Genomic DNA, 24,973 nt, shown 5'->3' on the forward strand with positions numbered 1-24,973 from the left:
AACATATATTTTGATGACCACCTCAAATTCTGGCCACTGTTCACATGCAGTGAGTGGTGAGTGTAGGTTATCAGTCTGCCGTTTACCTCAGCTGCCAGTGTGTGTACATGTGTATTTGCTCTGGAGGAGGCTGTAAAACTTTGAGAAAGGAGTCCGATAGGAGTCGATGAGCCAGTGAAGTTCACTTCTGTCTGATAAAAGCTATAATGAGGAAGATTTTGAGGATATCCTGAGCTTTTCTGTTGGTAAAAATGCTGTTTTTACCGCTGTTAGTGAAACTTTCTTAGATGTGGATCTAATATTGTTGGACATCGTATGAATAAATTACTATATGATGTGAGAATGTAATCAAATTGTTTATCTGACACTTGAGCCTTACATTAGCTGGGATGTTAGCTTATAACCAGCTGTTGCTGCTGTTTAGCCATTTATGCACATCTTGTGTTAGAGCTCTGACTTTGATGCAGGAGATGAGGCCTACGGTGAGGTGGAATAGGATGAGGTAAAAATGAGGGTGGAGATGTAGTAGTAATGCAGGAAGCAGATGACGAGGAGAAAAAGATGACAATATGCACATGCTAATGTAAGTGTTTGATAAAGCTATTTAACTAAAGTAATTAAAAGTTGATTTCCTTTGACTTAATTGTTTTAGCTCTATTTATGAGTAATCACTCAGGAAGTCACAGGTTATATGTGTGAGGCTTGTCAATATGTTTTCAGGTTTATTTTATGACTCATGAAATCCTTAAGTATAGATACTCAACACTTCTCTTTGTCTCTCTCTTATTAGCACTTGAGTGCTATGAAGTAAGACTTTATTTTCTCTCAGGTTGCTTTGTGAACAAACATCACGCTGAACTGACACCCGCTGCCTACCACAAACGCTCCTGCATCACTTAAGTGTGAAAACTAACAGAGCAGTTTTATTGCACTTTACATTAGAATTATACTTCATTCAAAGAAATGCTTATTTGAGGCAAAGATGGCTCACTGTAGCATTTCAGTAGATGGAAAAGACAAAAACAAAAGCTGCATGAGTAATTGGTCCTAAAGGTATTTTACCATAAGGATATAACAGTACTGAGCAGATGATTCTCTGTTGTTTGTACCACCCATGAAAGGTGTTGGATGTCCCAGTCAGAGCCTCACATTCCCTGTTAGGTTTGTGAAACCTTAGAAGTGTTTCACAGCTTTTTTTTTTAGCTTTCACCCCTGAATCACAATCATTCTTAACAAAGATGTTGTAAAGATGGTTAAAAGCTAAAAGCCCACAAACAGCCCAGCTGGCCTCTAATAACACAAGCTGCTGCATATGAATATAGTGTTCTCACCCCTTTAGGACTGAAAGAGGAAAAAATCTCACACTGTAATGACTCAAGACCACTTAAGACTGCAAACTAAGGCACTAACCTATAATGGCTTTGCAACCAAATGAGTTAGTGACTCTGATAAATTAAAATGCTCCCAAATACTTTTCATATCTTCCCTGTATAAATTTATTTCATTTTTGTCTTAAGTATATGATCATTTTAATAGTATTTCAGTAAACTGGAATATCATTTCAAACTTACTTTTAGTTTAGTTGTAGCTGACTACAACAGCCTTCTGAACATGTAAATATATAGACAGCTTTCCAGTGTGCATGCATATATATTCATTATAAAGGAACATCAATGGATAGAGTATTTGTGAAATTGAATATTTTAAACCCACATTGTTATTTTTTTGTTCTACTTTTTCCAGGGTTATCACAATTTTAATGAAGATATTCCAATATGGTATGCCAAATTTAAAATATATTAGTCACATGGATGGGTTTTGTTTCTCAAAGCAACAACCCTGTGTAGAATAGAAGCCACAATGAACATAAGGTTATGCACAATGTATATTTTTCCTTCTGAGTTATTATTCAAGATGATCTAAAACATAAATATGAAACCCAGACACAATGTAGAAAGCATAGCACCTAACCGAACCTCCCTCTGGCCTATTAGCAGTAATGTTTTTAGCGTGAGGTTGCATGTAAATGAACACAGTACATGCAAAAATAAATAATGCCCTCCCAACAAAGTCTTGGTAACTTTCATCGGTAAACTAAACAGACTCGCTTCGTCACATCTCTCTTTTATTTAAAACATTCCAATAAAGAAGGGAGAAAAAAAAATTTCAGAGTTGCTTTATGTTTTAAACATTCATCGTTTTGACTTCTATGTACAGTTTACATGGTGGAAGGTTCACTGCAGAGATTTCCAGTCACAGGTTTACTCGATCTACGCCTTTGGGCTTGCTTCAGCCTAAAGTATGTATCAATACAGTTAATATTTTCATAAAAAGGCACTAATGACAGGCTAGTGTACAACATATTATAAAGAACTGTAATTCAACAGGCGTCAGCAAAAATCATAAATAGCTTTTGCCTTTGGCTGTGATCAAACTGAGCTCAATCACTGAAAGAATTTACATATTAACATTTTTTTCTATTACATATTAAGGCTCAATAAATACAAGCACTTAAAATTAAAAAAAAATAAAAATTTGCACAATCATCAAGTTTCACAGGAATGTAACAAGAGTCTGCAACAAGGCTGCAACAGTTTATATAATATGGGGAGGGGGGGGAAGCCACCAACAGGTCACGAGCATGAAAACACTTAGGTGTGAGCAAATCAGGAGATTGTTCCTTTGACCCACGAAGCTATGAAACTCATTGTGTAGTTCATTATCAAGCAGTTTGCCACCTTGCCAATTTACAGCAGGTCTGCACATTGAGATTCAAAATGAAATGGGGACATTAATCACACTAAATTTCAAAATCCAGCTCTTCAGAGCAAAGGTTCCTTTCAATGTAATTAAGATTTAACAAAATAAAAATAATACACACACCACAGGAAATGAGTCTGTCCATCTTCCTGAGAAGATGGCCTGAAGCACCATTCAAAAGCAGGCATCACTTAGAATAGCACCAGTGAAACTCCCAGATATGAAATGATTGGCTCTTTTTCAGACCAAAACCAGTCTAAGGAAAAAGAAAAGCCACGACAGCTGCTGCACATCTGTGGGCTTGGTCAAGCTAAAATCAGTTTTGAAGTAGCTGCTGCTGATTCAGACCAACATTTGCTAATTGTATATGTATTAAATATATTTTTAAAAAAAAAAAAAAAAAAAAAAAAAAAAAAAACTTAAAGTTAGGTAGCCTGTGAGCTGCATTCTCTGACCATATCAAAGGAGTCAGACCTGAATGGAAACGTGAACACGCTGATCTTAGCCTTCGTCACCTTTAACCACAATACTGTTGGCAGGATTGTCAACAGGGACAAATCCCAATATTTTACAGCTGAACATTGTCAATTCATCACCATGGCTACTAAAAGTCTGATCTTAGTGTTTAAAACAAAAAAACAAAACAAAAAAAAAAAACCACACAACACACAAACAGACCCAACAACACACGCACACACACAAGCTACATGAGGTCAGTTTGCCCAAAATTGTGCATCATTCAGCAAGTGGCTCCTATCGGACTAAGGAGAGGTAGCACGTCTCTCTGGTTTTGTCCTGGTCAGGGATTGGGTGGCTTCTCTGTGCTGCTGGGTGGTGTCAGAATTGGTCCCGCGGCAACAGGCGATAGCTGACCGGCGTTACTCTCAGAGATCATACACTCCTGAGCCATTCTCTGCAGGAAGAAACAGTTCCATGTTAGTAATTAAAATCACTTTATCATATACTTTAAGCTCCTAGGACCTGGCGTCCACATATGTGGACATCACATTTTGGGTTATTTAGACCAAAATACTCAATTTTTGCTCTTCAAGGGCCCGATATCCACTTACGAGGACATTATACTGCTACTGTTCTATCAAAATTTTAAACGAATATCCTCAGATGTGGCTCTTATTTTTCTTATAAACAAAAATCAGGTTTTTAAAAAAAAAAAAAAAAAAAGAAAAATCTGGTAATTCTTTGTTTTTACATTGATCGGGTCCCAATGTGACCAAATATCAAAGAGAAATTTAAAATGCATGCCGTGGAAGAGTTTGGGTCTTAGGAGGTTAACCAAAAAAAGGACAAAAATCTGTCCAGTAGGGCTGCACAATTTTGCATAAAATGAGAATCATGATTTTTTTTTTTTTGCTTAGAATTGAGATCACGATTCTCTCACGATTTTCTTTTCCAATATAAATATTTATTGCACATCAACTTCGTAACAGTTGAGACCGAACATAAAAACAATAAATGTCTCACATTTTGTCGTTGCCGCAAAATGTTGTACTGCTTGCAATTCCGTCTCCACCGTTGCTCGATACTGCGTGTATAGAGCAGGTAGTGCGACAATAGAAAAATAGTTGCGGGACGGCACTGTGTAGCGTTTGTCTAGGGCGATCGTTTTCCTAAATCCCTCGTTTTGCACAGTGTTGATGGGAGCCATATCTTTAGCCAGGCGATAAGTGATAGCCTCCGTAATTTCTTTGTGCCTGCAGGAGTTCGACAGGTATGGGGAAGCGCTGTATAAGGCTCCCGTTATTGATGGTTGGGTGGTTGACTGGGACGGATTTTCTCCTGTCACTTTCTCCTCATCTCTCCGTTGTTTTTTTCCCCCTGCCAATTTTAGCAGCCAGCTGGCTTCTGTATCACGTGGTATACTCATTTGTTGAGTAGGAAGAGTGAGCGCTTGTTTTCATGCAGATTATGTCCCGGATCAAAATGTGGTACAATAGTCTTTTTTTTTTTTTAAACATAGTTGTCATTTGGAAATGAGATCGCACATAAGTATGAATTGAGATTGTGATTTTCTAACGATTAATTAATTAATTAAGCCCTACTGTCCGATTAATTAAGCCCTACTGTCCAGTCAGTCATAAAATCAAATTTCAAAGCTTTCATGTCATTGATGGATGAACACATGTAGCCGGATTAAGCAGTTTCCCTAATGATCAAATTTGCCAGTTTATACCAAGTAGACCCTGAATGATCAGGAAAGTTTTTAAAAACCCGAGTACCATTTTTACCAGGTAAAAGCCTGATATTGGTGCCTTACTTTTCCAGCGACAATAACAATAAGTGTTACACTGTGGTAAAACAATTTAAGTGGCCTCAGTTATATTCTTTCTTTCCTTTTTGGGCTCGAGTCCTCCACCGGTTCTGTACAAATATGTGAAATTTAAGCCAAAGAATTAACAACTCTTTCAATTATATAGACTTATATATAGGCATGCATTGCTCTAAGCTCTTGCAAGGAGGCGTCTATATAGATATTTAACTACACTTTCTAACCCTTTTAAAAACATTCAAAATTGTGTATTACTTTACAGTGATACTAATCTTGCATTTCAGATTCTTAGTTTTCTGTCTACTTTTTCTTACCAGTAGGTTCAGATAGGCCACGTGTGTCTGGATATTGTGTCTGTCATCTGCTCTGACTTTTGGGAAGTTCTTGAGCTGAGGTTTGGGTTCAGATCGCAGTGTTTCCATGAAGGGAGTCATCCACTGATAACACTGAGACACACTATCCCATGTGAGACCTGAGACAAAAACAAGTTAACGATTGTGAGTGAAGTTATAAAACAAAGAATCCCACCAACAAATAGAGCCAAAAAATAAAAAATAAAAAAAATAGAAATTAAATCTGATGATGTGAATGGGGAAACTCACCTGAGACTTTATGAACAACGTCAAAGGTGGAAAAGTGGCAGAAGGCAGCTGCGGCAAGAACGCTGTAGTTATAGTCGAGCGCGGTGATGTCCATCATACACAAGTCCAACAGCTGCAACATGCAGGTCAAAGATCAGTATAATACTGAATCAGAAAGTGTTTGCATCATTTTTATTTTTTTTTTTTAAATTCAAACAGATGAATAAACAAGGATAAACAGAAAAAGAGGATTTAAATAAATGTAGCAGCCGTTGAAAGTACCTGTGTGATCTGGATGTAGGTTTCCTGGGAGAACTGCGGCTCCAGGAAGTTCACTCCATTTTTCTGGGCTTCAACCTGAGTGTATAGCTTCAACCAGGAGATGGGGGTCTCAGGACAAAGGTTCCAGTCTAACGCCTATGGGACAGCAACACGGAGGTCAACACAGAAACTTTGATTGCTACCACTCAATATTACAAGATTAGATTAGAAAGTGAAGTAGATGAGTTTGCGTACCTTTAATATGTGAAGCTCTGTGCGCTGGATGTCCCACTGGTCGCAGGCACCGTCTGTGACATAGGCAAACTCGTAGGTTTTAGGAGGGTAGATTTCCTGATGAGAAAGAAGGGGCAAAGTTGGTTATTGAGATTAAACATCATCAGCACAAACAGAGGTTTGACTATCAGAAATATCTGACTCTATAAGAATTAAGACACTCACCTCTATCTTGGAGGCTATGAAGAGCGCCGTGATGCCGATGAGTTGCAGGTAGTCTTTGTTGATATTCTCCTGAGTGAGCATGAAGCGGTCAAAGTAGTCCTGGGCAAGGTACGCTGTCTGTCTGTGAAGGCTGTACACCTCACTCACCTGCCGAGGCAATCGGACATAAAGGCTGAGTCTTTGTCCAAAACCAGAACAGTCGAATTTCTGCACATTAAAGATTTTCACGCTCACCTCAAGCAGCCAGTCCAGGAGAATTGCCCTCATCTTGGGCTGCAGTTTAGGATGCCGCTCCAGGTAGCTCTTGTCATGAACGTACTTCAGCTCCTTGTTAAGCATTTTGATCCACACATCGTCCGAACTAGCCCAACTGGAAGAGAAACGGCAAGTTTTAACCATTTATGCTGGTCAATAAGTACATGCAACAGTGATGCTAACAACTGACTACAGACTGGACAAAATCCGAGAGGTGAATTAACGAGTTCTGCAGACAAAGCAAGTAACAGGATACATCTGAAACTTGATTTTTACTTGCAAAGTGACTTTGACTGTAATTGAGGGCCTTGAACCCTAAATACCAGGTGGGGTGGAGCAACATCTCCAACAACAATAGCGCTGTGGAGTATTAAGTGTTGCGCTACGACCTCCCTATTGAGGTGTAAAAGCTACACTTACCTGAGATGAGGAATGGGCGAAGCCTTGATGAAGAGGTTCTTGAATGTGTATTGTTTGAAGTTGGACGGGTTTGCTGGTTTTAGCTCTTTGTGGGGAGTTTCTATGAGAATGCATGGAGACGCTCCATCCTCTGACCAACACTTCTGGAAAGAAAGAATAAAACTTGAATTTAAAAGAGGAGACGGAAACTCCCAGACCTGACTGTTGGTCAAGCAGATGTATTAACATACTAAAAGGGATTAATCTGGCACATCCCATTGCTCTGAACAAATCAAAGTTACTCAACATTGTGACTTCACCTAGTCACAATGTTAAATTTGCAAAATGTATGATTTTCTGTGGAATCGGTGGCTGCATTTCTGTCATTTTTGACACTGCCTACATACCAAGTGTCATCTCATCTACAGCAGGACTCTACGTTACACCACCACTGTGAAGTTCAGTTTCATATCATGCTAAACAGCGACACCTGCTGTTGAATAAAAGGTAGTGCATGGCTACGACTAGAAATTTACTACTGAAACCTTTTCACCTACTCCTATAATATGATCTTATCCAGATACAAATCTGCTAGAAATAAGTCACTTAGGACCATGTATCAAGTCATGAGAGAAAATAGTTAAATAAAATATTTTAATTAAATAAAAAGGAACCAATGCAAACAAAGCCCATTTTCGACTACAGGCACCCATTCTATCTATAAATACAGAGACCATTTACTATAAAGCTTTACTATGTAGTAAATGGTGGAAATTAAATTAATTTCCTTATAAAAAAAAAAAAAAAAAAAAAAAAAAAAAGTTGGGCACACACACACACACACGTTAGTCAGACAGATAAACAAGTAACAACAGAGACACACTGGGCTGAGCTCTTATCAGTAACAAACACAGTCATTAAGCATCAATATCATTTGGGCAGTACTAACTTGTATTTCATAGCTTTGTTTCTTGGCAGCGGGTTGTAGTTTCTTCTTAGAACACTAAACAAGAAAAGACAGAAACATGTGTCTTTGAGCTAAAAACAGGACAAAGCTGAGACAAACACTGATAAACTGAAACACAGGATTGCAGCTAGTAACAGAAACAAACCTCAGTCTTTCTTTTCCTCAGCGTGACGGTGCTATTTGGATCTCTGGCTTGAAGAGTGATGCGATCACTGAAATTAAAATTAAATAAGAATGGTCAAATAAGAATCTGCCTCTTGCTCACTGAAATATTAATCGAATTAATCTGCAATTAGAGCCAACTTTTAAAAAAATAAATATTGGTGATCAACTTAAACACCAGTATTGATGGAAATAATGACTGGGCCACAGTGACAAAAGCAATCAGCAAGGCAACTGTATTAGGAGTTTCGCCCATTTAAAGAAAGGGGTGATTACAGCTTGATGGATTTAAAGCTTTTACATTTGAGCGACTGGCCATCTTATCTTACTACATGTGATTGTGAACTGGTGACAAGTACAAAAATGTATGACATCACTGTAGGCTCTAAAACCTAATCACATTTACAACAGACTATGCCTTTCAGCAATCAAAACACTAAAAGCAACAGTGAACAGACAATGTGATCCAATCTAACTGTACAAACATCTATTAGTTTTCACCTCCAGTCACTCATCTCTGCTTAATTTGAACAATGGTGTCATTAAAGTCTCCTGATGTATAAACATCTGGAGTTTGATCTCTGAGGAGCTCCTATAGCTTTGCTGTAGGGTAGTGGCTCCACTTCACCTCCGGGCCCCCAGTTTCAGAACAATCACCAAGAGGTGCTCACCTGCGCCTGGACATGGTGCTGACTGTATTGTATGGCTCCGCTGTAAAGAAGAAAAGGAGAGATTACATTAAATTCAATATTAACACTGTGAACAGAGATATTAAAAAAAATGAAAAATATAAATAAATAAAAAACACTTGGGAAAAATAATTCAAATTCTCGTGGAAGTTTCCAAGAGTTAAGTGGGCCCTTTCTGAAGAAAATGCCTCCCCAATGCAACTAGGCATCTGGTTTAATGCTATAGGATCATATACAACCAAAAAAACCGTTTAAAAGTGAATGATCCACAGCTGGATCCTAATACGCTCAACAACCTCAGATATAATAAGACATCCCTTTGTAGGATTACTTCTAACCTGCTTACAAGTGATGGTTAGCTTATAATAACATATGCAGTGTTAGCTTGTGGCCACCATTTTAGGAGCCACGGAGATTCGATAAAAACCGAGAACGGGGAATTAACAATGCCGACAGACTGCATATAAGGACTACCAAGTGTCTCATTTCAGAGTAAAAAGGTAAAACTGATTAAAAACGTGATAAATACAGAGCCAAAGCAGCCAGGCAGGACCTGTAAGCTAGTGTGGTATCTGCAGCCAGAAAAGAGGGGGGCTGGTTTTTCCCTCGATTTTGAACAAAAAAAGCGGAGAAATCCCGCAATTCATATCAAATTTACCACTTTCAGCGTCACAATATACATCTCCAAACATCTTTGGTGTATTTAGAATGAGTGAAATCGACAAAATACTAACTTTAATTCGGGGTTGAAACTCAAAGACGCGCCAATTTCCGCAGCGTAGAAGCGGGAGGATTTGAGCCCTACCTCCCCGAAACTGCTCCAAGCCTGCCGGGTTAAAATAGCCAAAAAGACCGCTTAACATAAACGATATATAATTTAAAGCCACCTGGGCACCTAAAACAAACCCTTATGAAGCACATTTGTCAACAAGAGGATTTTTAAGCGCTACAAAGTAAGAGAAACTGAGACCGACCTCAGGCCAAAGATACAGAGGGGAGCTACTGTAATTAGCAAACTTAGCTCGGTAACTCCTAACTAGGTCAACAATAACCAGCTAACCCCGATGTGTACTTAAACTGGGCATCTACAGCTTTTGCATGCAAACGCATTGATAAATGCTTGGTTTAAGGAAACGTGCACAAATGACAAAGACAACGTGAGGACGTAATTTTGTACAAAGTTTTAAAGCTACACGCCTCAGTATTTTAACAGAATCTCCACCAAAAGGCCAAATTCTCTCTAAATACACATCTGGCACGACATGCAAGAGCCAACTAAAGTAGAACAGACTACATCAGAGGTGGAAACAATGCCCGGGCAGTTAAAAAACAAGTAAACAAGAACACAAGAAAGCAGTCCCCGCTTTAGTCCACATTTGAATCCTTTTTGCGCCAATAACGACGACTTAAATACGAAACCTAAAATGAAAACCGCAGGAAAGGTTAAGCAGCTTCGAGGCATAAAATATTAAACTATAAATATTCATATAGCTGAAGTCTCCGAGTCGGTGCTCTTACCTCCTTAGTGAAGAATGAATGAGTACATCAGCTGTGGCGCCGGCGCCAATCCTTATATCCGCATCTGCCTGCCTCCTGCCAGTGCGCATGCGCGTTCCCGGTTTCACAGAAACGCGCTAAACGTTTAAATACGAATTGAGATTTGTACAAACCGGCTAAACTGGACGGTTCTAATCGGGTTGTTATAACTTCGACCGCGATAAAACAGCTTATTGACAGGCTCAGGACGGAGGTAAACCGGCTGTGCTTCCAGTTTGTCTGGAGCCTCCGTTCATTTCTAAGGGACACCGAGCTGAAGTATGAATTATGCAGTAAACACCACTTTCTGTACATTCCGGTTAAACTTTAACGATTCCGTAGACACCCTTGAGTATACTAGCAATAGATATTGGTGGTAATTATTTCAATCCGTGGAGTTATTTTCGCTTTTTTACGCGGCATCGAAACTCCTTCCGCATCCGAGTCCCGCCTGTGGGAGGGAGCTCCATGACGTAGAGCCAATGAGAAGGCGAGCAGCTGCAGCCGCGTGCTCCTTCTGCAGAATGTAAACAGAGGACCACGTGCATCTGCTGTCAAAAAGAAGTGCTGAAAAGCTGCTGCTACTTCCAACTTTTAACTACAACAATTATAATTACTTCACGAAACAATAGCAGAGCAGCAGTTATAAGAAAGTAAATAAAATAACTTGAGATTACCAACCAGTAACGAGAAAATAAAACTGACAAAAAAGGCACCAAGCCACTACAGAGATTCCTAACAACAATAAAGTGGAGTAAAAAAACCAAAACAAAAAACCCAGACAAATACTCAAAAACAAAGAGCCAAATAATTAAGAATGCCATCAGTAAAAAAATGCTAATATAAACCTCATAAATAGATTTTTTTTAAAAAGCAACTACAAATAAGTCAGAGACAAAGAGATAATATGGGAATATAGATATGTAAAACACCAAAGTGGATCAAAAAGATCACTGAGAGGCATAAAACAGCTGCCAATACACAGTCAACTACTACAGAGACTCCTAAAAATCACAACATTACAAAGGGCTCAAAAGAGTCTTACAAGAACAACAGAGAGACATTAAATAACCATAAGTAGACACAAAATGGCTGTAAATACACAAAACTGTTGCAAAACAACAAGCACTTTGAGAGCACAACCCTCCGGAAAGGCAGCTTCCTCTCCAGGCAGTATTTACTTTTAAGGGAATAGTATTTTTTGTACATATTCTTTGTTTTCTTTGTTGTTGTAATTTGTACGTTAAGAAGTTATTTCATTGTTATTTTCAGCATTTTAGGAGCACCTTATCTAGCACTTTATTTAGCATCGTACTTTAAGCATAGATTTGCAGAGGAAGAACATTTGCATACAAAGTTTAATTATTCATTGAATATTTATTGTGTATTTTAAAATCAGTTGGTAGCCTTTGTTCCAGGTCCTGGACAGCTGCTCCTCGTCAAGAAATGTGGTGGTTGTCTGTGAAAAGGAAAGGTTGTGATTGAGAGCAAATAAGGTTTACCAGTAAGGATAACTAATGCAAGTGTGTGTGAAAATCTAGAAATAAAGGTGGTGCAAAGAAGCAACTGTAAGACACAATTACTCACCTTTCTTTCTTGTGTCCTGTTCAGGGTGTTTGGGCAAATGTTTCCTTGGGGGTCCAGACACCATTTAAAGGTTCCGGGAGAGGCCATGGGTTAAGAGAGTGTGGCGTTTTTATAATAATGGGTTTGGTGTAAGGATAAAGTGTAAAATATGTATTCATATGAAAATGAAAAATGTATTTAGATATTTATTTATTTGAGTTGATTTATTGTATAATGTGGTGGAAGGTTGGGTTTGAGAACTCACCTGTTAATAGAATAATGGTTTAGCCTGCAACAGCTGAAAGTACTTAAGGCTGCTAGTTGCCATTAGATGGGTGGACTGTTTGGTGAGGAGAGCTGTCTGATAAAGAAATACCCCTTGTTCCACTATACTTGTCTTGGTCTGCCTCATTGTAAATCCAGCCACAAAAGGCTGCCCTGTAACAAGCAGTAAACCTCAGAGCAGGAGCAGCGGATCAGCTGATCACAGTCTGTACACTAAGAAAATCTACTAAAGCTCACAATCAAAACTATTGTGAGCTTTGAGTCTTTTCTCCACACTGAGCCACTACAACCAATTTAAGGGTTCCTCCACCTGATGAATCCACTTTAACCTTTGACTGTACTCATTTCCCTTTTTAGGTGCGGCATTAAAGTTACTCTCTATGATGTAGACAACAGAAAATAGAGCTACTTTAAAAAATGCACTCTTTTTTTCTTTGCTCGTGTTCTACATAATTGATTCAAGCTAAATAGATTCAATAGAATTAAAATTTAGACTGAAATACTTAAAGCTCTTGGTAATATGGTCATGTAGCAGATACTTGTAACATTATTTCAAAGGTGGATACAAGCATCAGTTTGTGCATTTTGTCCGTCTGATGCCACTAGTTTGAAAAAGACCACTTGTCAGCAGCTTCTTGTTCTGAGGCAATAGTGCTAACCACTGCACTCCCTAGAATATGAAGTTATCTTCTGCACTATTATGTGTTATTTCTGGCTTTTGGTTGTTGTGTTAATAAGCAAAACTGAGGCTAAAGACAAAGACAAGAAAATTGTGTATGAAAACATTTATTAGAGGCTAATAAGAGATCACATGTATTAACTATTACAGTGTGAAAACAGATGACCCCACTTTTAATTAGCTTTTTTTTGTTTCTGATGTCTGAGTGATCTGTCATACATCCAAAAGACAAAGGAAACCAGTTATGTTGATAAATAAAAAGGTAACCCTAAAAGTCCTACACCTTTTTTCTTTTTGGCAAAGTGCAGTATTATTCCAGTAAACTACACAGAAAAGCAAAAAATGACAAAACAATACAAAACAAACAAAAACCCAAAAAGTCTAACACTTAGTGGAAAAATGCCATAAAATATTCTTCACACTTACAAATAAAACAATAGGAGAAAAAAAGAGGTTTTGCTACATCATTCTGTCTGGTTTGTTGAGTCATTATAAAAGCTGTACAAGGACTGGGCGGATGGTGGTGGCGAGAGCATATGAGCTTCCTCGAATGATGCATAGTTGGTTTCTGATGTTTGTCTGTGTGTTTTAATTTATTATTACGTCCACTTAAAAAGTTAAACAAAAAGAAAAACAAGTTCAAGTTCTTCATTGATGCATTGTCATCATAACATTTCAACCTGGAAGGCACGTGATCCACAAATTTCAAGGCATTGAACAAAAAGCATTACAAATCCCTGTTAGATTAATGATGGAGAGATGAGCTGAGAACAGATACTTAAGAAAAAAAACAAAAGAACAAAAAAACAAATTAATCGTTTAAGGCTCCTGACAGCAGGAGGAACCTCCGATCCCTTCTGTCTTTAAGTTTCTCTTTTTCAAAAAATAAAATGACACAAAATAACATCGTTCGTGATTGCAAAACTCACTGCAGAGAGAGAGACATTCGAGAAAGGACAAGAAAAAAAAAAAGCTTGAAAACACAAGAGATCCACTCTACTACAGTTTACGATTATTTACAGCAAATAACAAAAATGCCTTACAGGGCTTTGTTAACAACGCTACCTTCCCAGAAACTCGATTAGAGACATTCAGTCAGGTTTACAAGGCGATTAGAAGACCACACTGCAACAGTTTCCATTAAAAATGACTGAATCTTTTCTCCTCCATAATATGTGTTCGTTCCACGCTGCATCTCCGTATCTTCAGAACAGGATCGGTTTCCAAAACATCATCGTTAGGCAAATTTACAGAGTTTAGTAAGTTTCTGTTGATGTGTGTAAGGAAATGAATTTTTTTTTTAAGTTGATAAATAAGCAAAATGTGAAGTTATATGTAGAGTCCTTCACCTGTTCTTAAATTATTTACGAACATTAAAATGGTTGCCGATTTCTGCCAGACAAAAAAAAAAAAAAAAAAAAAAAAAAAAAAAAGGGTTTAAAACAGAAAAAAATTAAACATTTTGGAACAAATTTTCAGTTATAAAAAGTCACAGACTGAGTCAAATTTTCTGTTTAACATCAGACAAACATACATGCTCCAGAACTTTACTTTAAACCTGTTTACCCTATATATAGATTTAAATAGTCTTTTTTTGGCAGAAATTGTCTTCCATAGATTTTAGTCACTCTATAAGGTTGGTTATTTCTCAACTTTTGCAGTGTGGCGACTCGGCCTGGGCTCCGCTTATCCCTACAGCAGACACATTAAACCATTAAACAGTCTACCATTTTAGAGCACCGTAACCGAGAGCTGTTATCAAACACTCAAACAATTTTTTAAAAAAAGAACACCAGTATAATAAAACTACGGCGAGATTAAAGATCGCTGCTACTTTTTTTTTGGTTTAAATGTTTAACGAAATGTAACTACGTTAACATGGAAAAGAGAACAGTTAAAATAGCATAAGGTACATTTCTAAAACCATGTTAGGTACAGTTGAGCAAAATATATAAACATAGCTGAAAAAAAACCAACAGTTTCTCTCCATCCTGATGGATTTCCAACAGCCAACTGACAGTGTCAGAGTTCATTTCACAGTCCCGGGACCAAAAGACGTTTCTGTGACACTAAACAAGAAGTTGATTATTTCTCACAAAGGTTTTCACAGAGGGAAAGCACGCAGGGACATAGCTGGAAAAGTCCGAGTACACACAAAGAATCATCAGCCGTCAAGTAAATCTGCATTTTCCTAAAGAGTAAAGGTGATTGGTTGTGACCCTGAGAAGTGGACTGCAGATTCATTTAAGAACAAAAACAAAACAGAAAAAAAGAAAGAAAATAATAATTATCCATTTTTCTTTTTTCCCCCACCATCATGACACTAACAAAACTCTACAACCATGCAACAGATTGCACACTATCATAACCAAACACACCTAAGCAAGAAACCATGGACGCATATATACCAACTTCATACTGATATGTAATTTGTTTTTTCTTTTCAAAAAATATTTTTGGAAGTTTTTTTTGTTTTACATATTTTTTAACATTTCTATTTATCTCAAAGCTACTGTTAAAACAAGGCGTTTAGTGATATTTAACCCAGTATTTTTTCCATTTTTTTCTTTTCTTTTTTTCTCCTTTAAAGAAATATCATGAAAAGTACTGAATTATAAAGTCAGAGGCAGGTTCAGCTGGAGCTGCAGGATGAGCAACATGGAAGTTTTTCACCTCTGGTGGTGCTGCAGAGCTCAAAAAGCAGGAACTTAAGGAAAAATACCCTTTAAAGGCTTTAATACAGCTGTGTTTTGCTTCACTGGCTTCATTTGTGGTGTTTTCGAAGCTTTTTAATAATCAGTCAAACACACACAGCATAAGGTTGGGTGAAGGGAACGAGTTTCTTCTGCAACCAAAGTGAATCACAGAGAGAACCGTAGCACAGAAACTAGAAATCTACGTCTGAAAGTACGAGAGCAGAAAATGGACTAACAGGCAAAGCAGCTACAGTACATAGTTAGGTTTGACTCAGACGTGATTCTAATTTTGCTGAAACTCTCTGTTTTCAGTTAACACACCCTCCAGTTTCACAGGAGAACCTTTGAATGCACGTGTTTAAGTCTGGCTGAAGCGTTTAGTATTAAAACATAACAGCAGGAACCATGTTTTTTATAAAAAGAAGAGAATTTGTATTGCACTTATAAAGAGGCTCAAAATGTCGCACTTTTCTTCTGTAATAAAGATGTTATAAAGCTTTAAACTTTCACCATCAAAAAGGCGTAATTATAATAAAGTCAGCTGTAATAAAGCAGAGCTTCTGTTCCTACAGTTGTTATGGACATACCCTGTTCTCCTCTAAAATGCAGGAAGTCACTCAAGACACAAACAGAGCATTTAGTACAGATCACTGATTATAAGCACGTGAGATTACATAAAGGGATTTTTTCCTTTAAACCCACCTAAACTTCATCCTCTAGTGTGAACAGCCCTTCACTGGCAACATATTGGGAACACTGCATTCCAATACTCCTGCATTGATTAAATGAAAACGTTGTCCGGCTGCACTGTCTATGTTCAAGTCATTTAGGATCTGAAATGTCTCCTACTGCCCTCAGTCAGTCCAAAAAGTTGCCTAGATGACCAGCAGTCTCACTGTGAGACCCTGAAGTGACACCACCAGACCATCCTGCCACACAGTGAACCTGCCGCTTAGTAAAGTGACCTACAGCATTGATTCTACACATTAAGGTGACGGTAAAGAAGAAGAAGAAGAAGAAAGAAAAGAAAGAGAAGTCATCATGACCTCTGTTTCTCTCTGTGATTGGACGTACAATGCTCTGAAGAAATAGAAGAAGAAATGGTCTTGTGAAAAGGGAGGGGAGGGGGGGTTAACTTTATGACCTTTACATATCCCTTCTTCTCAGTATCAATACATAGGAGGATGGAGGATGGATGAAGAGGAGTAGGACGCGGGGAGTGAAGTGAGGGAGGGAGAAAAAGTCTTCACTGGCCACATTACTGATATAAAAAGTCAACAGCCACCTTCCCGATTTCACCACCCATTAAGCTTTCAGGAGAAATTAGGTGTGAGGTGTGTAAGTGGTGGCTGATGCCGTAGTTAACTTGCTGCTGGTGTTTGTTTGTTGAGAAGATGAAAGAAAACGGAGATGAATGCTTGTGGGTGGCCAGTGTTACATTCCTGTACTGCTTAAAGTATTGAGGTTGATGATGATGATGATGATGAATAGTGATGAGGATGTCTCAGAAGTTGAGATGCCTCTGGCTGGGCTGGTGCAGGTGCATGGTGTTGGCTTTTGGGGGGCGGAGCAGGTTGAGGCGTCGCAGGGCCTTGCGGGACATGGGCTGGGTACGTTGGGTGGGGTTTCCCGGCCTTTGTTGCACAAGGCCGGCCTGAGCGGAGAGCGCCGCGGCGTAGCAGGAGGAGTGAAGACTGGAGCGCCGCTGTGAAACTGCCGCCTCTGGCCTGCAGGAGGCAGAAGTTTTCAGAAGAAGGCAGATTAGTTTTTAGCACAATGCAATAAGTAATTTAACAGCTGCTTCAGAACATGCATTGGTTTACTATTATATCCAATTATCAGGAGCATTTTTGAAGTATCTGCTACCTTGTGTGCTCTTTCAGTTAGTAGATTATTTTTTATTAAAATGTCTCAAAAAGCCTGTGACTGGATAAGTTAACACTAAAAACGGCTATTGCGAAGTTGGTGCCTTTGAAGTGTTGTCCATTTGGTACTTTTGGACATATTTATAAATATGTCCAAGCTTGAAATCTATTTTCCAATGATGATGAAATTTCTGTCCATGGACAGAGCCCAGATTTTACCTGTGGCGAGAGCCATCTGGTGTTCTTCTGGCCTTTTCCTTTCCACTTGAAGCTGTCAGGCTCGCGGTCATCTCATCGGACGAAAAGTTCAATTCTGGTTCATGTGAGCTTTGTGGCAGGGGGTCAAGGTTCAGTCGTGGGATGCTGTGGTGAGTGTAGACGGACATGCTGGGGTGTTCGATTAGCAGGTTCTCCAGAGGGCTGGGCTCCAGGACGATGGGAAAGGTGCTACGCCCAGTGAAGCAGGGTGGGGGGGTAAGAAACCAGCTCTCCTGCAGAGAGCGGGTGTCCACACGCAGAAACCCACTCTCATCATCTTCCTCGTCCTCATCTAGACCACCGTCCGGGTCGGTGTCAGCCGTTGAGTTGAGGGAGGTGCAGGAGGCGTAACGGACAGGTGGGATGCCCATGGGTGAGGGGATCATCACCAGCTCATCATCTTCTTCATCCTCCTCTGCCTCCACCTCCTCGTCTTCATCTTGGATGATGGTGGATCCCGAGTGGCCATCGTTACACTGGCTGGAGCCAGCTTCAGCTAAGGGGTGAGATGAAGGTGTCATTAATGGAATGAAAATAGTACTAGAGACGCATCAGATTTTATGTCTTATGAAAAAAGTAACACCTGTATCTGAAAAGTACCAAGTACTAGTCATTCCCCACATGCTCTTACAGGCAACTTTTACGGCAGAAAGAGTCATGTGAACAACCTGTTACAAAAACAGGCTTTTAAGGCTTAAACCTATTCATTATTAAGGCATGGCCGCTTTGACTGCAGCAGGTGTCTTCTACTGTGAGTCATCGAACTGCACCTCATGACAGTGTTTGTGCCTTTTTGAGCATCTTTAAAGCCATCGTCTGTCAAACAATAAGGCCTGTTTTGTATTGACCTTCCAGGAGGCGGTGGTGGTGAATGTCGTTAACTTGTAGAAGCTTGTTTCCACAACTAAAAACAGAAAAACTATTTTTTTAAAAACCCAATAAAAACATAAATCCATTTTTAAAAATAACTTTGGGTCATTATCTCAAAATTTGGACTTTGACTAACTTGAAATGTTATTTTCTCATTTTTGAGTTATTTTCACAGAAGTTTGAGGTAATAAATCAAAATTTTAAAATACCAAACTCGAAGTTTTGAAATAATAACCCAAAACTTTGGTTTATGTTTTTTTTTTGAGTGGTGGAAAAAGTTCGTCCCTTAAACTTAAAATACATTGGTTATACACAAACCAGTGAAAAGAGATTCAAAAATAGGCGTCCCTCTCTTTACAGCATATCTTTGTAAACATGTTCTGCGCCCTACTTTTCTAAAATGTTTCTCTATGAGGTCTCGAACCATTTGGTTTACAGACATCATAAATCCAAACTCCTTTATGCAACAGGTCATTTACTGTTCCAGCTGTTGTTTTGATTTTAAAGTAAAACGCCTGTGTAATGTCATCAGTGTACCAGCAGGCGGCACTGTGGCTTGGCCACGCAGCAGAAGGGAACCTGCCAGATGTAAACAATAATTTTCTGGAAGCTGATCAGCCAAACAGCTGCAAGCAGGCTGACAGCCTGACAGCTCAACATTGCATGCCCAATGAACCGCACGCACGCATGTTTCTGTTTGAATTTGCAAAAATGTCTGTCTGCTGTTAACCCCAGGGAGAGCAACTTAAGCTCTCTCTACAAGAAGCAGCATACACAACCACTGCTCGTTCCTTTGCACATAAATCATCGTGTGCAGCGAGCACGCATACATCCTGCCCTGCTAGCTATCTTATGCAAAACTGGAGGCTTGCCAAAAGCTGCGGGTCGGGCTCTTGTTTTGATCCAGCCACAGCTTCTAATGATTCACAGAGAAACAGGAAGTTGTGAGGTGGAAGGCCAACATGATCTCAAGCTTGCAGACTGGATGTTAAAAATAACTTTGTGTCAACACAGCAGACATCTCTGCTTGTTTTCAGTTTTCTTTAAGGATGGGGACTTACTTTTGTAAAGAACATGATTATTAGAATGTTTTAGTGGTCATCAAACACACAGGAGGAAGATAAAGGTTTTTCGACCTCCACCCTTCTCCTCTGACCTCAGTGCTCTCACCCGTTTACTGTGAGAGCAGTGTTTGAAGCTCAATTTCTACACGTGACATTAACACCGCCCTGTGGCTCTGACTCCCTGGAGTTCACAGAGGAGTCCTTGTTTACCCACAACAGGCCAGAGAGGTTGCAGGGTGCTGACTCAGTTCGCAGCAGCTGATCTTCTCACTTTATCCTCTCAGCAGCAGTGGGACAGCTCCCACTGTCCGAGCCCCATCAGCTGCTGATCTCTTCCTGCAGAGGCCGCAGGCGTTTGCAAACACAGCAGCTCACGGTATGCAGTGTCAACTAGACAACAGGTCTCCAGCTCTAGAATGGGGTGCATGTAGTGTTTTGTACACTTGGGCTCACTGTACATTGGGTTAATGAGGTCAGTCCAGATTATGAAAGGACCAGCTGATCCCCCACATAACCCTGTCTCCTCCATGAACCACAAAGGCTCAGAGCATGCAGAGCATCAGCAGAGCAAACAGACAGCATCACCTTTAACCAGACTTCTTCAGCTCCTGGCCTCATTCAACCACATTTGCAACGTTCAAGCCATACTTTCTTATAACATTATTACTTCTTACTCATTTCTGACACTGTGTGTGGCACATTCATGAGCCTGTATTCACACTTGATAATATGCATGAGTGATGACAGGCCATAAAAACCTCTTTTTTTTAAATATTGCTCTTGACATGCTTACTTATGTGATAAAACCCAAACACAATTCTTTCACCACACAGATCTAAGAGCACAAATGTTTGTAATAGAATAAATAATAGGTCCCCCTTAAATCAGCTCTAGCCAGAGCTGGTGAGAAACCTGACAGAAAATGTCAACAAAACATTGAGTCACAAATACACTGAGCTTCTATCAGCCTTGTACAAAACATAGCATGGTGTATCTTTGTGATGGAGACACGGATATGATGTAGCCAGGTGTTTTTATAGTGGAGGGATGTTTGAGGAAACTTTCTGCCCATACATGTTTACCTCCTGGAAGCACTGGGACCTATTTTTACCTCATCTGGTTCTCCAGACACTTTTGTTTGACCTGTTTGCAGGTTGACTTGCCCATAAACTGCCTGACATCCAACCTCTTCACCCCCTCCAGCTTGAAGTGAGTCAGACAGCCTCTCGTTCTCACCAGCCCTCGTGCCAGAAATATTCACACGGTTATGGAATTTTGGGAGGGGGGGTCAATTCAAGTTAAGACCCACTGTGGGTTAACACCAAACCAAAGCTGTGCCAAGAATCATCCAGAGCCATTTGGGAGTCACTGCAGTGTGTCATGTTTCTGCATACAGTGTGTGGGTGGGTGACTTGTTGAACTCTTCTGTGTCGTGTCGTGTCTGTTTTGACTGGAATCTTTTTATGGTCTCAGACTGCACTGGAAACTTGGCATGGTTTTTACCTGCCATTACAAAACTCTAAAGTTATACACTGTCTTTCTAGCTGGTTGCTCCATGTTGGATTAGCTCAGTAGCCTTTCCTGAACTCACAGTCTTCATCAGGGGGTGGATTTTGCTCTAATCTTCCTCAAACTGATTGACTTTTTTTTTACTTTTGGCATATATGCATGGCATTTAACACTTGCTATGCATATATCTGAAGTGTGTGTGTGTGTGTGTGTTTCTAATTTGTTTACCTATTTAACCCAAAGTTTTCACATATGCCATATAATGAAAGGCTGGATAAAACATTTCTGCTTGAGCCCTTTGTTCCTCAGTGTCCTCCTGTTAGAGTCAGCTTTCATTTCATAGTTTAGTTTACAGTGTTTTGAGAACAAAAATGCATTGTCTGACAGCTGAACAAGTGAAGCAAGTCTCAAAGTCGTTCTAAAATCACTGCTGCGTGTCAAAATGTTTATTTACCTTCTACTTTATGGTACTAATGCAAGGTGTTGGCTGATTACAGATTCTGAACCATTAACTGGTTCTTGTGAGAATCAGACTTACTCAGGTAGTTGACCAGGATCCAGTCTTCATCCTCCTCCTCTGTCTCCTCCACTTTGCCGTCCCCAGGTCTGCTGCCTCGACTCACCTCCTCCACATCGTCCCCAAAGAGAGCACTGGCGAACCTCTGGAACATCCTGAGATGTCCTGCAGGGGCGTGAGGATGAGGGAGGGGTCGGGGGAGGCGCGTGGCTCTGGGCGACGGCAGGGAGGTGTTGCGGTCGTTTTGGTCATCAGCTGCGGGGTTCACAGCAGGGGGAAGGCTCCGTAAAGGTGCTAAAGTGCATCAATAAGTTGTGGTCATAGATCATCTGAGGGCCAGCAGGCGCAGGCTGGACATCGCTCAACGTCAGGATCGCTTCAGTGAGTGCAAAAGTCTTCAAAAAAAAAAGCCCTGAGAGGCAGAGAAACATGAGGATTCGGTTATAAACATTTACAGGTGCTGGTTTTACACACAAGGCCTCACATCCCCATCCCTCATTAAAGATGTTAGGACAGAGCCTGAAAACACACCAGGGCTTCCCAGAGAAATGGTTTAAACACAAACACACACACACAAGAACGACTTTAATGACAAGCCTGTTAGTATTCGCCTCTAGCTGCACAAATTTCCGGGATGGATTAATTTCCTGTCAGACTTGATGGTCATGAGCAGCAGCTGCAGTTTCTTCAGTTATTGATCTGAAGGAAACGAGCGGAGAAAAAAGATGTCCTGTCTGTGTTTAATTCACGTGCAAATAAAGGATCTGCTGTGCTCAGAGGATGTACAGACACAGCTGGCTGGCAGCCTGTTTGTTGGCCTAACTACAGCCTTTCACATGAGGAAAGTAGAAAGAAATGAAAAGTCACAAGTGTCACTGTCACCCTACAGCTGCTGTGTAAATGGAACCCACTGGCACGATATTAGCAGATTGAAGCCAAGTGTACTCCCCCCCCCACCCACCCACCCCTTATTTTGGCCTTCACTCTACAAATTCAGGTTTCTGTAATATGTCCAAATGAACTCTTTTACTGTCCAACATGATAGCCCTATAGAGTTTACTTATGGCTAAACAAACAAACGATGGTGCAAGATGCAAATGTATCATCTATAAGACTTCCATTACATGTAAATTAGATGTAAACTGAAGAAAATGTGGCAAATATGATAAGCAATTTCATCATACTTCATGTATAGGTGTGTCAGGCAACACATGAACACTGCATTAACAGGTGCAGTAGCTCAACTGTTGTAATAACAGCCTTATCTTACATCATTCACAACCTAATCATTTGTTATGAGTAACGAGCTCTCTCAGTGGATAAGTGACATTTTAATTTCATATATCTGTTGGCACTTTTTTCTGCTTACGCAAAATGACTCACGATAAGTTATGGTTTATCCACGAACACTTAAACATCTAGTTACAATAACTGTAATCACCGGTAGGAGGCGGAAACAAAACACGGCACTGGATAAAAACACTTAAATTCTCATCAGGAGCAAACAAGCCCAGATATCCGATTTTTTTCTCCCTACCCTTGAAGGCGCATTGCCTCTGGCTGTGTTGCGTTTAATTACCTCTCGTATTTTCCGGCACATAGCGAATAAAAAGCGCTCTTCTTTTCAAGAACAATCTAACCCCGCCTCTGTAAACATCGAACAGCTGTGAGGGACAGAAAACGCTTCTGACTGACTCACTGTCTCACACCGACAACAGCAGGCTGATAATCTGCAGCACCTGTTTCTCATTCCCCCTGCTCACCCTCCTGCCCCTCCTAGGGCAGGTCATTTCAGGATAGGCCTAAATCATTTACACGACTTTATTCCTGTTATTATAATAATAACCATACACAAAGAAAAGCTCTCCCGGGCTTGGTTAATGCCTGATTAATGCTGTTAAACGGGTCACTGAACGTCAGCGCAATTGATGCATCTATTACATCAGATCGCGCTTTGTTTGGGTGTTGAGTGCGAAACGGGCTGTAAAAGAAAGATGGGCTGTTGCATGGTGTTTAAATCGGATGTCTATACAGTATGCAGTCTGCGGGATTAAGAATAAACCCATAAAGTGGGATTCAGTGGAGGATAAAATACAGATTACCCACGTTTTAGCTGGCAAACAAGAGTTAATACACAGCTAAACTCAAAGGGCGCACGCTTTTATCCTCACCTTAGATGATTTCTGTAGAAAATAGTTAAGATTGTTTGGGGAACCCATCTTATTTCGCGCACCCCCCCCCCAAAAAAAAAAGAAAAAAAGATTCTTATTGACTTTACGGGACAAAAGCAGCAAATAGTCATTACCGAAAGGAATACTTGACACCTCTGCTTGATAAAAGACCAATTACCAAGTTAAGTTTGTTCTCAATGGAGTGATCGAAGCGCTAATGTGATTTGGCGTCCAGACTGTGGGGGGATAAAGGCTGAAGTGATTCGGTAATAATGTGGAGCTACAGCTCCCTAAGAGTGTTGGCCGGTTTCGATGGTTATACAAGGAAAGAAGGAGGAGGAGGCTGTAATTCTACCCGCACAGTGCTGGACCGCATATTCACTTTAACTTTTATCTCCGTATGATATGATATCAAATATTTTCCCAAAATAAACTTACTCCAGTCCAAGTCGAGCAAAGGCAGAAAGCTGTGCAGAGCCACAGCAACCAAAGCCACCGGCAGAGAAAGCCGAATAAAACGCACAGTTAAGGCTTAATAATGGAGCATAGCTTCTTAATTGCTGTATATCTACCAAAACACCAAGTGCCTCTCCTGTTATGTGCATGCAATTTATATATAATACCGAAATCAGAGGCTTTGGGGCCGGGTATATTCACCGAGATGAAAACAAAGAGCTCACCTGCGGCAGAAGGAGGAGGAGGTGTAAACGAGTCCAAACCGTGATTAAAATCCTTAAAAATGAGGTAGATGCGTTACTTTTCGAAAAATAGAAAAACTTGAGGTTTCTTCGCGGAAGAAATAAAATATAAAAACGTTACTTTAAGGACTGCACATCAGGAGTCACAGTGCGGCGTTTCTTTTCAGTCCCGTTTCCTCCTCGAGCCCCCGACTGCGCCTTCTTTTGTTGTTGTTGTGGAGCTCAACAGCTGATCGGCCGTGACGTCGTTAAGGACCACCTCTCTGTGGGAGGAGCCAACCGGAACCCTCGAGGGGCCAATCAAATGCGCGTTAAGGGCAGTCACTAACCCACGTGACTCCCTCCTCCCTCTCCTAAGGAAAAAGAAAGGGACATGACTGGACAAAGCGCTCAGCTGAGCAAGACTATAGTTTGTTTCTTTCCCCCAAAACAAGTTAAT

General features: G+C 40.1%; 2 protein-coding genes across 3 annotated transcripts; both read right to left on the reverse strand.

The window, feature by feature from the left end:
- Window positions 1–3,132: 3,132 nt before the first annotated feature.
- On the reverse strand, window positions 3,133–10,389 carry ccne2 (cyclin E2). Of its 2 annotated transcripts, none has more exons than XM_085423619.1 (12): window positions 10,339–10,389; window positions 8,803–8,842; window positions 8,115–8,181; window positions 7,952–8,005; window positions 7,024–7,166; window positions 6,583–6,718; window positions 6,349–6,495; window positions 6,145–6,240; window positions 5,911–6,045; window positions 5,650–5,761; window positions 5,362–5,519; window positions 3,133–3,673 (listed from the first exon to the last, which is right to left on the reverse strand). In XM_085423619.1, the coding sequence occupies exons 2-12, from the start codon at window positions 8,814–8,816 to the stop codon at window positions 3,560–3,562; spliced, it is 1,176 nt and encodes a 391-aa protein (XP_085279745.1). In that variant the 5' UTR covers window positions 8,817–8,842; window positions 10,339–10,389; the 3' UTR covers window positions 3,133–3,559. The 2 variants fall into 2 exon arrangements, with proteins under 2 accessions (XP_085279745.1, XP_085279744.1); XM_085423618.1 differs by lacking the exon at window positions 10,339–10,389 and adding an exon at window positions 9,555–10,318.
- A 3,083-nt stretch (window positions 10,390–13,472) lies between these two features.
- tp53inp1 (tumor protein p53 inducible nuclear protein 1) lies at window positions 13,473–24,755 on the reverse strand. The gene is made up of 4 exons (XM_085423620.1): window positions 24,517–24,755; window positions 21,687–22,077; window positions 17,667–18,201; window positions 13,473–17,309 (listed from the first exon to the last, which is right to left on the reverse strand). The coding sequence occupies exons 2-4, from the start codon at window positions 21,817–21,819 to the stop codon at window positions 17,087–17,089; spliced, it is 891 nt and encodes a 296-aa protein (XP_085279746.1). The 5' UTR covers window positions 21,820–22,077; window positions 24,517–24,755; the 3' UTR covers window positions 13,473–17,086.
- Between the last annotated feature and the right edge of the window lie 218 nt (window positions 24,756–24,973).

This window comes from Rhamphochromis longiceps, linkage group LG11 (genome assembly GCF_057381845.1).
Source record: "Rhamphochromis longiceps isolate RC_006_pf linkage group LG11, R_longiceps_female_GT1.1, whole genome shotgun sequence".
Lineage (NCBI taxonomy): Eukaryota > Metazoa > Chordata > Actinopteri > Cichliformes > Cichlidae > Rhamphochromis > Rhamphochromis longiceps.